This window comes from Littorina saxatilis, linkage group LG16 (genome assembly GCF_037325665.1).
Source record: "Littorina saxatilis isolate snail1 linkage group LG16, US_GU_Lsax_2.0, whole genome shotgun sequence".
NCBI classification, from domain to species: domain Eukaryota; kingdom Metazoa; phylum Mollusca; class Gastropoda; order Littorinimorpha; family Littorinidae; genus Littorina; species Littorina saxatilis.
In genome coordinates, this window is record NC_090260.1 from 30,513,936 (window position 1) to 30,527,619 (window position 13,684).

The 13,684-nt window shown below is 47.2% G+C and overlaps 1 protein-coding gene across 1 annotated transcript in view; it reads left to right on the forward strand.

Annotated features, from left to right (window-relative positions):
- Positions 1-13,421, forward strand: part of LOC138950802 (pyruvate kinase PKM-like) — a 35,791-nt gene extending 22,370 nt beyond the window's left edge. Inside the window, exons 9-12 of the mRNA XM_070322523.1 lie at positions 998-1,150; positions 2,837-3,003; positions 11,502-11,620; positions 13,063-13,421. Of these exons, the coding sequence (XP_070178624.1) occupies positions 998-1,150; positions 2,837-3,003; positions 11,502-11,620; positions 13,063-13,307 (684 nt within the window). The 3' untranslated portion in view covers positions 13,308-13,421. The remainder of the gene's footprint in view (positions 1-997; positions 1,151-2,836; positions 3,004-11,501; positions 11,621-13,062) is intronic.
- Positions 13,422-13,684: the final 263 nt, after the last annotated feature.

A 13,684-nucleotide genomic window follows, 5' to 3' on the forward strand; every position in this document is an offset into this window, starting at 1 on the left:
TGGACAATCATGGTGTTAATTATAACTACTACCTGATTTGTTTTTCTTTCCTACATGGGCGTGTTGTCCTAGCTAATTTATTATCTGAACACTGGAGACTTTTGCTTTTAAAAACACTGGTGTTCTGAAAAGTCACAGTAATATATAAATGTTTGTTTTGCTTGTATGGTTGTGGCATGAGCTCCTTAATGACTATTGAGACCATACAGTATCACTTCTTCTTCTGCTTTCGTGGGCTGAAACTCCCACGTACACTCGTGTTTTTGCACGAGTGGAATTTTATGTGTATGACCGTTTTTACCCCGCCATTTAGGCAGCCATATGCCGCTTTCGGGGGAAGCATGCTGGGTATTTTCGTGTTTCTATAACCCACAGAACTCTGACATGGATTACAAGATCTTTTCCGTGCGCACCTGGTCTTGTGCTTGCGTGTACACACGAAGGGGGACAAGCCACTAAGCAGGTCTGCACATAAGTTGACCTGGGAGATTGGAAAAATCTCCACACTTAACCCACCAAGCGGCCGCGGCCGGGATTCGAACCCTTGACCTTGCGATTAAGAGGCCGACGTCTTACCACCCCGCCACAGCGCCCGTCTTACAGTATCACTATCAACAGCTTTTGTTGTTTATCCCAGTACTGCTTTGCTGAAAAAAACACAGTTTTTCCAAATTAGAGGGAACATCTTGAAAGCTCGGTGTCTTGGCAACCTGATGCCAGAAACTCGTACGTGCATCGATTCTGTCCAGGACACAACTGTTTTAGCACTCTTTACGTCATTGATAAAATCACATGATCTATCATTTTATGACATCACAGGACAGTCACATTCTGAATGCTGTGCTGGCTACGGAGCTTTTGAAAAGTAATTATGATAATAATAATGACAGGTGAAATAGCGCGAACCAAAGTAATCTATGCTTTACAAATTAACTATGAATAAGAACATACAGGGTGACCAATGGTTTTTTTTAAATCATATTTTTATTTTCCCCAGATGCTGGAGAGCATGAGTCTGAATCCTCGACCGACGCGAGCGGAGGCCAGTGATGTAGCCAACGCCATCCTGGACGGTGCCGACTGCGTCATGTTGTCACGGGAGACCGCCATGGGGAAAGCTCCCGTCAAGGCTCTGCAAGTCATTTGTGCTGTAAGCATTAAAATGCAATACAATACAATAATACTTTCTTATATCAAAAGAGAAATGACATTGTGGCTGCATGAACACATAGTAACATCTAAACACTTCAATATAAACAACTTTATTGGAACTTTTTTCTGTTGCATTGAATTCTGTGTTGCTTTTATAGGAACCGTTCTGTGTTCTGCAAATGTCTGTGCTGTAAACGTTCACTCTGAATACAACTTTTCTGTCTGTTCTGCAAGTCTGTGCTGTAAGCGTTCACTCTGAATACAACTTTTCTGTCTGTTCTGCAAGTCTGTGCTGTAAGCGTTCAATCTTATTACAACTTTTCTGTCTGTTTTGCAAATGTCTGTGCTGTAAGCGTTCACTCTGAATACAACTTTTCTGTCTGTTCTGCAAGTCTGTGCTGTAAGCGTTCAATCTTATTACAACTTTTCTGTCTGTTCTGCAAGTGTCTGTGCTGTAAGCGTTCACTCTGAATACAACTTTTCTGTCTGTTTTGCAAATGTCTGTGCTGTAAGCGTTCACTCTGAATACAACTTTTCTGTCTGTTCTGCAAGTGTCTGTGCTGTAAGCGTTCACTCTGAATACAATTTTTCTGTCTGTGCTGCAAGTGTCTGTGCTGTAAGCGTTCACTTTTATTACAACTTTTCTGTCTGTTTTGCAAATGTCTGTGCTGTAAGCGTTCACTCTGAATACAATTTTTCTGTCTGTGCTGCAAGTGTCTGTGCTGTAAGCGTTCACTTTTATTACAACTTTTCTGTCTGTTTTGCAAGCTAGTGTCTGTGCTGTAAGCATTCACTCTTATTACAACTTTTCTGTCTGTTCTGCAAATGTCTGTGCTGTAAGCGTTCACTCTGAATACAACTTTTCTGTCTGTTCTGCAAGTCTGTGCTGTAAGCGTTCAATCTTATTACAACTTTTCTGTCTGTTTTGCAAATGTCTGTGCTGTAAGCGTTCACTCTGAATACAACTTTTCTGTCTGTTCTGCAAGTCTGTGCTGTAAGCGTTCACTCTGAATACAACTTTTCTGTCTGTTTTGCAAATGTCTGTGCTGTAAGCGTTCACTCTGAATACAATTTTTCTGTCTGTGCTGCAAGTGTCTGTGCTGTAAGCGTTCAATCTTATTACAACTTTTCTGTCTGTTCTGCAAGTGTCTGTGCTGTAAGCGTTCACTCTGAATACAACTTTTCTGTCTGTTCTGCAAGTGTCTGTGCTGTAAGCGTTCACTTTTATTACAACTTTTCTGTCTGTTCTGCAAGTGTCTGTGCTGCAAGCGTTCAATCTTATTACAACTTTTCTGTCTGTTCTGCAAGTGTCTGTGCTGCAAGCGTTCAATCTTATTACAACTTTTCTGTCTGTTTTGCAAATGTCTGTGCTGTAAGCGTTCACTCTGAATACAACTTTTCTGTCTGTTCTGCAAGTGTCTGTGCTGAAAGCGTTCACTCTTGTTACAACTGTCTTGTTCATCATAGATCTGTGCTGTGAGCATTCGACTCTTCTTGCAACGTTTTTCTTTTACATCGACATCTCGAGGTTCACACTACTCATACAAAAATATGACATGAACATCAGACGGTGGAGGCATAACCACAGAGCTAGCACACCCTCTGTTTTGTGCAGATAAATTTCACTGACAGTGTAACACGTTGATGACATGATTTATATCAACGCCATGTCATGACATGACAGGTGGCACGGGAGGCAGAGATGGCAGTGCCGCATTATCATTTGTACCGACAGCTGCGACTACTGACCCCGATGCCGGCCGACAGTACCCACTCCACCGCCATCGCCGCTGTGGAGGCGGCCAATCACAGCAGGGCTTCTTCCATCATTGTCGTCACCAGCTCTGGACGGTAGGTGTTGGATTTAACCGTTTCTAATCATGACAGCAAATTGTACGTCTTGTCCCTTTTGTTTCATTAACCCCCCCCCCCCCCCCCCTTCATTGAGCTGAATTTAAGTTTGGTGTGCAGTTTGGAAGGGTGTGTACGTGTGTGTTTGTCCTTGCATATGTTCGTGCATGCATATGTGTGTTTGTGTGTGTGCATGCATGCTCTGTGCATCCTTTTGTGCATATGTGTGTGTGTGTGTGTGTGTGTGTGTGTGTGTGTGTGTGTGTGTGTGTGTGTGTTCAGTTCATCCATGTGTGCTTATATATGTGGGTCACACTCAGATTACTGTCCCAGAGGGGGGTGACCTACTTCATGAAAGGAATATAACCATCAGTTTCCATCAAATCAACTATATGCTGTATGTGTATTATGTCTCACGGAATACATTAAATTACATCCTTTACCCAACTCACAAATAGCAATTAACTCTAGTTCAGTGCTGGTAACGCTGTACGCGTCCCCTTGGTAACAAGGAAGGCGCCTCTAAAAAAAGAGTGACAGAGACCCGTAAGGGTGTCAAAGCCAGCCCGGAAACGAGGCCCCTTCCGTATGCGTGCGCATAAGCCGCCAACTTATCATTCTCAACTCAGCGCCCAACAGGACTGGTCGCTTTACTGTACGCTCCGACTGTTTTCAGTCTTGTTGCTTGGTCTTCTGACTTTGGCTTCTACCCCTTGGTCTGCCGCCTAGCTGGGTCTGCATCCTTGCCGTTATTGGGTGAGAGATTTCTTGTTTTTGTAACTTTGGCGACATTTTGTCGCATGTTTGTGAACTTATGAAATTTTCTTGAAGAAATATTTTTTCGTGAGTTTGCTTTACCATGGCGGATAGCGTCAAGCCTAAGACTAGTTCGAGACAGGCTTCGGCTACTACTTCTCCTACTGCTAGTTTAGCTTCGTCTAAGTCTTCTTCTAGAAGGGAGAGTGCTGGAAAGGCCGCTTCTTCTTCTGGGTCGGGGATGGATAAATGTCCGAAAGTTGTTGACAAAACTTCGTCCGCCATTTTGTCCGTTGAAAAGGACAAGGTCACGCCTTGTGACAAAAATGTTTCGAATGTGGATAAACATGCTTTGTTGTCGGGGGCCCCTGGCGATTCAGGGTTTTTGCCCTCCGATATTGCGTCTTTGCTTCTGACTATTAGTTCACAGGTTTCGACTTTGGCCGCAGATTTGACGGCGACGAAAGCAGAGTTACGTTCTTCCGTTTCAGCTTCCTCTCTCGCAGGTGCAGCTGTGGCTGCTACTTCGGTGGTCCGGGCTGAGGTTCATGCGTCGCAGCAGGGCGATGGACGTCTTGTGCCCTCGTTGTCTGAGCATGGGCTCTTTGAAGGTATGTCCTCACCACATGGTGCCGGGTTCTCCGGTGCCAGTGGTGTGCGAAAACAGGAGCGAGTAGACCGTGTTCGCGGCGAAAGCACCGAAACCCCCGCCGTTAATCCGCATCGAGCGCTTTCGGTAGAGGCTAGGAGCCCTGTTGTTCGTAGGGATTTGTCATACCACTCTCACTCAGAGTCGGGTCGATCATTTCCCCTTCCGCCCTGGGGGCAGGAAGATGATGGTGTCTCCGGAGCTGACCAGGAGAGTCTCTCTGGGGTTCACCTGCCTGACTGCGATGGCGAGCAGGCTGAAGAGATGGATGAGGGTGCTTCCACGGCTGTGGATGACACCCAACTTAATGTGCCGTTTAAGCTGTCGAGCGCAGTGTCGTCGGCAGCTGAGACGGCTTTTAAGTACTTTCCGGAAGGGGTGGTGCGAAGCAAGCAGAGACTTCCACCACCGCTGTCCGCCTTTGACGATTTTCGGTCCTCCAAGAGTCCGAAGGATCAGTTCCGGTTTCGGGAGTCGTCATCGGTTGCTTATGTCTTGGCACATGTGTTCAAGGGAAGGAATACTCCTGCGGTGCCGTTGTTGGCTCAACACGGAGAGGCACCAGAGGATGTGTTGCCTTGGTTGGCTAAAGCGGGGGAGAGGGCTGTGTCTGGGATTCAGAAACTTAGGCTCACCCCTCGTCCTATCAGTTTGGTCGAGACGTTTGCTTTGCCCGCTACTGTGCTTCCGGTTTCCCCGGAATTGGCTTCTTTGAGGGAGGATGGCTACGGCAACAACAGGGTTGTCCCGTATTCCGAAGCCTCTCTTTTGGCTTTGGAGGAAGCAGGGAGAGCTCAGCTTGAGCTGGCCTCAGTGTCAGAATCGTTGCAGCGGGCCCTTTCTAGGTCTATTGCTTCGTCGTTGGACCCGTTTGAATTTCGTTTTGAAGCGTCTGCACTTGATGTGAGTACTCTTTTTGCCACGCTGGCGAAGGTCACTAGAGAACAGATGGTGATCTCCGCTAACCTTTATGCGCATGCCGTGCATTCAAGAAGGACAGCGTTCTTGACAGGTTCTAGGATTACCAACAAATCCACGATCGAGAGTTTAAAGGTTTCTCCTTTCTCGGAAGGGTCCCTGTTGGGTCAGGCATCTCTTGATGCGCTACAGAGGGAGACCCAGGACGCTAGGGACCTAGCTATAGCCCGTCTCGCTTCTCACGGGTTTTCGAAGCCCCAGAACAAACCACACACGCAATCACAGTCCTCTGCCAAGCCTCAGACTGCTTCGTCTGGTGGTGGCAAGACTCACAAACAATCCTTTGCTTCTTCGAGTAGGGGTCGCGGTGCTCCGTACCCGAAGAGGGGCCAATCTTTTGGTGCCTCTAGGGGGTCGGGGCGTAAGCCTCACCCCCAATGAAGCTCCCCCGAGCAGGCTATCCCGGTAGCCCCCGCACTGGTTGTAGCGGGCGGCCCGTCCAGGGCCCTCACTTCCTGGCTGCAGCTGGTGGACAGCAAGTGGGTTACTGGGATAGTTCGTTCGGGGTTCCGACTTCTCTGGTCAGGAGAAAAAGCACCTCTGACCAGGATAATCCCGCCATGCAAACCTCCAAGAGATCCAGAGGCGAGAGCCGCAGTTCAAGGAGAGGTTTCAGCTCTGCTCTTGAAAGGGGCGATAGAGGAGGTATTGGACCTTCGGTCCCCGGGGTTTTACGGCAGACTTTTCGTTGTGCCAAAAGCCTCGGGGGCTTGGAGACCGGTGCTGGATCTATCTACTCTGAACAAGTATCTCCGAACTGTGAAGTTCACTATGGAGACGCCGACCTCTGTGCGAGAGGCACTTCGCCCAGGCGATTGGGCGACCTCAGTGGACCTCACAGATGCATACTTTCATGTCTTGATGCATGTAACAGACAGAAAGTGGTTGCGCTTCCGCTGGGGCGAAAAGGCATATCAGTTCAGGGCTCTCCCGTTTGGCCTTTCTCTCGCACCATGGATCTTCACCATCGTGGTGCGACAACTTTGCTCTCTGCTGAGAAAGGAGGGCATTCGTCTGCGAGCCTACTTGGACGACTGGCTGATCCTCAATCAGGACAGGGATCTGTGCCATGTTCATACTTGCAAGGTCCTCAGGCAGGCCGCTCAGCTCGGATTCTCCGTAAACCTGGGCAAGTCGGAACTGATTCCATCACAGAATTTCACTTACTTAGGGATGGAGTTCGACACTCTCAGTTGGACTGTCCGCCCGTCTCAGAAGAGGGTGTCCAAGCTTCAAGACTTGCTTCGTGCGCTTCACGGAGAGAATCTGGCCAGTGTACGGGTTTTGACATCGGTACTTGGCCAGATGGAGTCTATGGCTACTCTTATCCCACTGGGCAGGGTGCACAAAAGGCCTTTTCAGGCTGCCCTTCAGTCTCGGTGGGATCAGTCAACCCAGGGTTGGGACACTCAGGTTTCGCTGGAGACCTGGTTTTTCGAGACCACGCAGGTCTGGCTCCTCCCCTGGGTTTTACAGGGAGTTCCGATAGTTTGCCCGTCTCCAGAGAACGAGCTCTTCACCGATGCTTCTCTGATGGGGTGGGGGGCTCACCTGGGGGAGCATGTGGCGTCGGGGGTGTGGGACTTGTCTCAACCTTCACGTCACATCAACGCGCTGGAGTTGGAGGCTGTTTCGTTGGCGCTCCAAGCTTTTCTGCCTTTCGTTCAGAACAGTCATGTCAGACTGCACACCGACAACATGACAGTTGCGGCTTATGTGAACAGGCAGGGCGGAACGAGATCCCGCAGTCTCTCAGACAGGGCGTGCCTCATCCTAAAGTGGTGCGTTTCGCATCACATTCTGCTGTCAGCCATCTTTCTGAAGGGAAGCTTGAACGTCCTGGCGGACGCACTGAGCAGGGGGGACAAGGTGGTCCATTCAGAGTGGACCCTGTCTCATCAGTCCCTGCACCGACTTTGGGTACAGATACAGAAGCCGCAAATCGACTTGTTTGCGACTCGTTATTCAGCGAGGCTTCCTCTGTTTGTTTCCCCCTTCCCGGATCCTCTGGCGTGGGGCGTGAACGCTCTGGAAATGGACTGGTCCAATCTGACAGCTTACGCCTTCCCTCCGTTTTGTCTGTTGGGCAAAGTTCTCAGGAAGGTCGACTTGGAGAGACCAGCGCTGGTTCTGGTTGCCCCATTTTGGCCAAGCCAGCACTGGTTCCCGGACTTGCTGCGACTGGCGGTTCGACCGCCTATCCCCATCGCAGTAAGAAAGGGAGAACTCTTGCAACCCAGGTCAGGCATTCATCACGAGAACCCTCAGGCGTTAAACCTTCACGGTTGGATACTGTCAGAAGCTCTTTGCTTAAGGCAGGGGCCTCTTCGGCCACGGTAGACTTTGTGAATCATGCTCATAGGAAATCGACCAGTTCGGTCTACTCGTCTCACTGGGCCTCCTGGGTTAAATGGTGTGAGCTGAACAGAGTTAAGCCCTTGGCACCTAGGTCTATGCAGGTAGCCAATCATTTGGCTTGGCTAGCAGGGCAGGGGGGGTCAGCATCTTCCCTTCGTGTGCGAAGGTCCGCTATTTCTTCAACGTTACGACAACTGGGTCATAAGATTTTTCTTGAGGGGGTCATCTCCAGCGTTATTAAGGGTGCCTCTCTTAAGGCCGCGCGTGAGAAATCTCCTCTCCCTGCCTGGGATTTGTTACTTGTTTTGCGTTACTTGGCTTCTAACGAGTTCGAACCTATTCATTCAGCCAGTTTGGTTAATCTGACGCGCAAGGCAGTTTTTCTTACTTTGCTTGCTACATCTCGTAGAGGTAGTGAAGTTCATGCCTTTTCCGGCTTAGCTAAGGATATCTCAACCGAAAAAGATGGTTCTATTTCGCTCAAATTCAGGCCAGAGTTTTTAGCTAAAAATCAGAAACCGGGCCATATTTCGCCTGTCATTAACATTCCTGCCTTGAGCAACATTCTTGCTCCTGGAGACCCAGACATCGTTAACTGTCCGGTTAGAACGCTTAGCAGTTACCTGTCTCGAACTCAGTCCATTCGTTCTGAAAGTCAAAAATTGCTTTTCATTTCGCTTAATACGGCAAGGAGTAAAGACATCGCGAAAGTGACTTTAACCAAGTGGGTCTCCACTTTGATCAGGCATGCTTACGCCTGGTGGCATATTCAGTCTGGCGAAGTTAGGGCTGTTCTTCCCATGACTTCAGCAAGGACTCATGAGGCTAGGGCGTGGGCCTCCTCGGTGGCTGTGCTCCGTTCAGGCCGCTTGGCCGAAGTTTTGGAGGCAGCCTATTGGAGATCTGAGGATGTTTTCGTGAACTATTACCTCAGGGACATCTCCTCTCTGCGTCAGGATGGCAGTTTTGCGCTACCTGCCATGGTAGCCGCAGGGCAAGTCATTCTTCATTGAATTTTGGTAAGTCCCGCCACCTATAGTAGCAATCTGCTATTTGTGAGTTGGGTAAAGGATGTAATTTAATTTCAAATTTTAGAAATAAATTTTCATTTAATTAATACTTACCCAACTCACAACGTTTATTCCCTCCCACCTCCCCGCTGTGGTTGGTACTGGGGTCTAAAAAAGAGTGAGTTGGGCTTCGTTTCGAATGATAAGTTGGCGGCTTATGCGCACGCATACGGAAGGGGCCTCGTTTCCGGGCTGGCTTTGACACCCTTACGGGTCTCTGTCACTCTTTTTTTAGAGGCGCCTTCCTTGTTACCAAGGGGACGCGTACAGCGTTACCAGCACTGAACTAGAGTTAATTGCTATTTGTGAGTTGGGTAAGTATTAATTAAATGAAAATTTATTTCTAAAATTTGAAATTTATATGTTTTCAACCCAAATTTGACTACTTTTTCTTTACTGCAGGCATGGGAATTGTCCGCCGAACGGCGGATTTCCGCGGAATTTTTTTTTTGTTCCGCCGAAAATGCAAAAGTGTCCGCCGAAAAAATAAAGGGGGGAGGCACACAAAAAAAGCACCGGTTACTTTGGCCTTTGCGCAAAAGCCCTCGAAAACTTTCCGTACTTTGTTCACGCACTGCTACCACCCGCCTCAGTTATTGAACTTTTATGTTTGAAAGTAAACCAGATTGCACAGATTGTGTTACAAGTTACATTTTCCTGTTTGTCTCAACAGATCAATTTTTTTTACAAATTTAAACCATATAATACATGCATATATTTTTTTTCTTCAAAGAAGCAAAAATTGGTACATTTTTGTACTAAAAACTCTGATTCTAAAAACAGAATTTAATGGCAAACTTGGAGCTCAGATGACACCAGATTGCACCATCTGGGTTCTTTGGAGAAAACAATTTCCGGGGGGGCATGCCCCCGGACCCCCCTAGTAAGGCTAGGCGCTTCGCGCCGTCGACTTGACGCTTCGCGTCTTCAGTTATAAATTTTCCGCCTTTTTTACAATTTTCAATTCCCATGCCTGTTACTGACTTGTTTGACATTTTTGTTTGCTAAAAATCGGCTGATTGAAAGCCGCCATTTTGTGACATTCCGCTCTTGACGAAAAACAGACATTTATCTCCAGTAAACTAAGAGTGAAGAGTGCAAACAAAATGTACAGGTGCAAAGAGATTATGCGCATGTTTATGACCACAATATCTGGGTTTTTTTTAAATCTTTGTTTTACTCAGTAATTTGACCGGGCTCAAAATGCTGTTCGGCCGAGGCATCGTGTCGGGAATTACCCGGCACAGATAACCACTCATGGGCACACAATAACGATGTGTTGGATCTACCTTGCAGGGATACTTTATTTGTACACATGACTGCTACACAAACACAGCTTTTGACACGAAATATATAGTTTTGTTTGCCAGTAATTGCAACATGAATCTCAGAGGAGGTCGTGGTGTCGGACATTTTGGCCTCGACCGAACAAGACGTTTTTGAGTTAAATTAAATAATGAACAATAATAATATGTTTAAAAAACTACTTAAACACAATTTCATCCTGTCATGAGCCTGGAACCAGAAATGCTTATAACAATAGAAATGGTTGGTTATTGAGGGCGAGACGTAGCTCAGTCGGTAGCGCGCTGGATTTGTATTCAGTTGGCAGCTGTCAGCGTGAGTTCGATCCCAGGTTCGGCGGAAATTTATTTCAGAGTCAACTTTGTGTGCAGACTCTCTTCGGTGTCCGAACTCCCCCCCCCCCCCCCCCCCCCGTGTACACTACATTGGGTGTGCACGTTAAAGATCCCACGATTGACAAAAGGGTCTTTCCTGGCAAAATTGCTTAGGCACAGTTAATAATTGTCTACCTATACCCGTGTGACTTGGAATAATAGGCCGTGAAAGGTAAATATGCGCCGAAATGGCTGCAATTACTGGCCGTATAAAATTTCATCTCACACGGCATCACTGCAGAGCGCCTAGAACTGTACCCACAGAATATGCGCGATATAAGCGTCATTGATTGATTGATTGAGACTTGGAGTTTTACTTCCGTGTCTGTCAAATTGTCAATGCCTCGACCGACCATGGTTTTGGACGGTTACGTACACGTACTTTGCCGCTCCATATAAGGGAAACCAACAAAATTCTTTGAGCTTTTTGTCCACTTATAGTTTTATCACACCCTATTATATTGCACATGAAGTTTTCAACTATTTTCTTTGAACTTTATTTTTCAATGACTAGTGATAATGTCGTGCTTTTGGACCATGACTCTGAGAATGACCCAGATGTGTGTGTGTGTCCGTGCATACATATTCAGTGCATCCATGTGTGTGTGATTTACAAGTGACTATGAACATGCATGGCCTGATACTTCTACAAGGTCAAGTACAATAACTATCTACATCATTTGGTAGCTCAGTTGGTAGAGCACTGGACTTGTGATCGAAAGGTCGCAGGTTCGAATTCGGGCCGGGATGGACACGGGTCAACTTTATGTGCAGACCCAGAGACGGAAGCCATGTCCCACCCCCGTGTCATCACAATGGCACGTAAAAGACCTTGGTCATTCTGCCATAAGTGCAGGTGGCTGAATACACCTAAACACGCAGACACCTGGGTAGCGCGACTCCGTTGCTGCTAGCTTTCCACTGGGAGGAAGCGACCTGAATTTCCCAGCGATGGGACAATAAAGTAATGAAAATGAAATGAAATGAAATGAAATTTGAATGTTCCAGTTCTGCGGCCATGATTGCTCGTTATCGCCCTCCGTGCTTGATCGTGGCGGTGACCAAGAGTCACCACACGGTGCGTGCCCTTCACCTTCACCGCGGCGTCTACCCTGTGTTGCATGATGGTACGTGTTTAGGCTTCTCAGGGGGCGGGGACATAGCTCAGTTGGTAGCGCGTTGACTTTGTAGCCATTTGGTCGCAATAAGCGTGGGTTCGATCCCCACGTTCGGCGTGAGATTTATTTCTCGGAGTCAACTTTGTGCAGACTCTCTTCGGTGTCCGAATACCCCCGTGTGCATGGGCCCCGTGTGCACCCATGCACACGAAAAAGATCCCAAGTTCACAACGAAAGTCTCAGGGCTTGGAAAACACGAAGACACGCATGCATCATCTCTCATCTCTGATTGTCATGATCGTATTTCGATACTTTGATGAGACAAACCCAAGGTGTGTCAAAGAAGACAGACACAGCGGGCTTGTTCGAGTCAATAAAGTATCACACCATATCTTCAGCGTATTACCAATACCTGTCCCAATATAGGCTAACTGGTCTAAGAGGATGTTAAACCCTAATAGTCAGTCAGTCAGGCTTCTCAGACCTGGGAACCTATACGATTTTGCCGTATTATGTACGCATGATTGTTTAGAATACGATCAATACGGTCAGTGGGGAAAAAATAGGACGAGAAAAATTTCGAGGCAAGCCCAACCCGAAGCCGATCCAGTACTTTGACACAAATTGATTACAGTTTTTGTCAGTAAACATTGAAAGAAGAATTTGTTTTAAATGTATTGCTAAAATGAATTAACGGTGCAACAGATGCGTGTGAAGTGCATGTTTGAATCATGGATGTTCAAATGCAGTGTGGAGTAGGTTCATTTTTCTGAAAATACACCAAGTTTGTTTGAGATTACCCTAAGTGCAAAACAGGGGTTCCCAGGTCTGGTTTCTCCATGAGACCAAAGAAACAAAAGTGTGTAAGCGCTCCAAATACAAATGATATGTTTAGGTGAGAGCTATGAGAAATAAACAAAGGGCGCTGTGGCCTAGCTAGTGGATAAGACATCGGCCTCCTGTGCGGTAGGCCGTTGGTTCGAATTTTCACCGGCCAGTTGTAGCAATCAAAGTGTGCCTGAGGGCATGTCTATTGAGTCAATTTTGCTATCTCTGCCACCAACACATTAGTGTCAGGCGCAGTGGCGTGGTGGTAAGACGTCGGCCTCCTAATCGGAAGGTCGTGTGTTCGAATCCCGGTCGCTGCAACCTGGTGGGTTAAAAGTGGAGATTTTTCCGATCTCCCAGGTCAACTTATGTGCAGACCTGCTAGTTACTTAACCTCCTTCGTGTGTAAGTGTGCACGGAAAAGATCCTGTAATCCATGTCAGAGTTCGGTGGGTTATAGAAACACGAAAATACCCAGCATGAGAGATGTTCAACGTGCGGGCTATTTCACCTGCCTTGACCTCTCACCAATTCATTGTGAAGTGCTTAGAGAACGTCAAGCGCTCTATAAATCTCCCATATTATTATTATTATTATTATTATTATTATTAATGAATTTTCAGCGGCCAGCTGTAACGACTGGGCGGAAGACGTGGACTTCCGCATTCACCACGCCATGACCATCTGCATCAAGCGCGGCTACTTCCGCACCGGCCACGTCTGCATCCTGGTGACGGGCAGCGAGCAGGGGTCGGGCTGGACCAACACCGTGCGCACTATCGTGGTGCCCGACCTCAACCAGCCCCAGCACTACGTCAACATCAGCAACCAGCAACATCTCGGGGTCAACATTGGCGGCAAGAAATGAAGTCGCTAGTGTTGGGGATCAGTCGATGTTCGGAAATACTGTAACTCTGTTGAGTTTGTATGGGTTGGGAAAGGGAGACAAAACATTGCATTAGGCCAAAAAAAAAATAGGTGTGGTTACGGGAACATAGCCCCAAAAAATAGTGTAGGAAGGTAGGCAATCACTTTTTTTTTTTTTTTACTTTTTTTTTCTGTGTACAAATTAAACCTACTTGACAGGGAAATAAGTTTGCGACTCGGGCGATTTTGCTTTCATTGCGTTTTCTGCACTGGGTTTTTTTTGTTGTTGTTGTTGTTGTTGTTGACAAATGTAATAAAAAGTTATAGGGTCGGCCCCTAAAAATAGGGTAGGTCGGGTTACCGTAACCACACCTATTT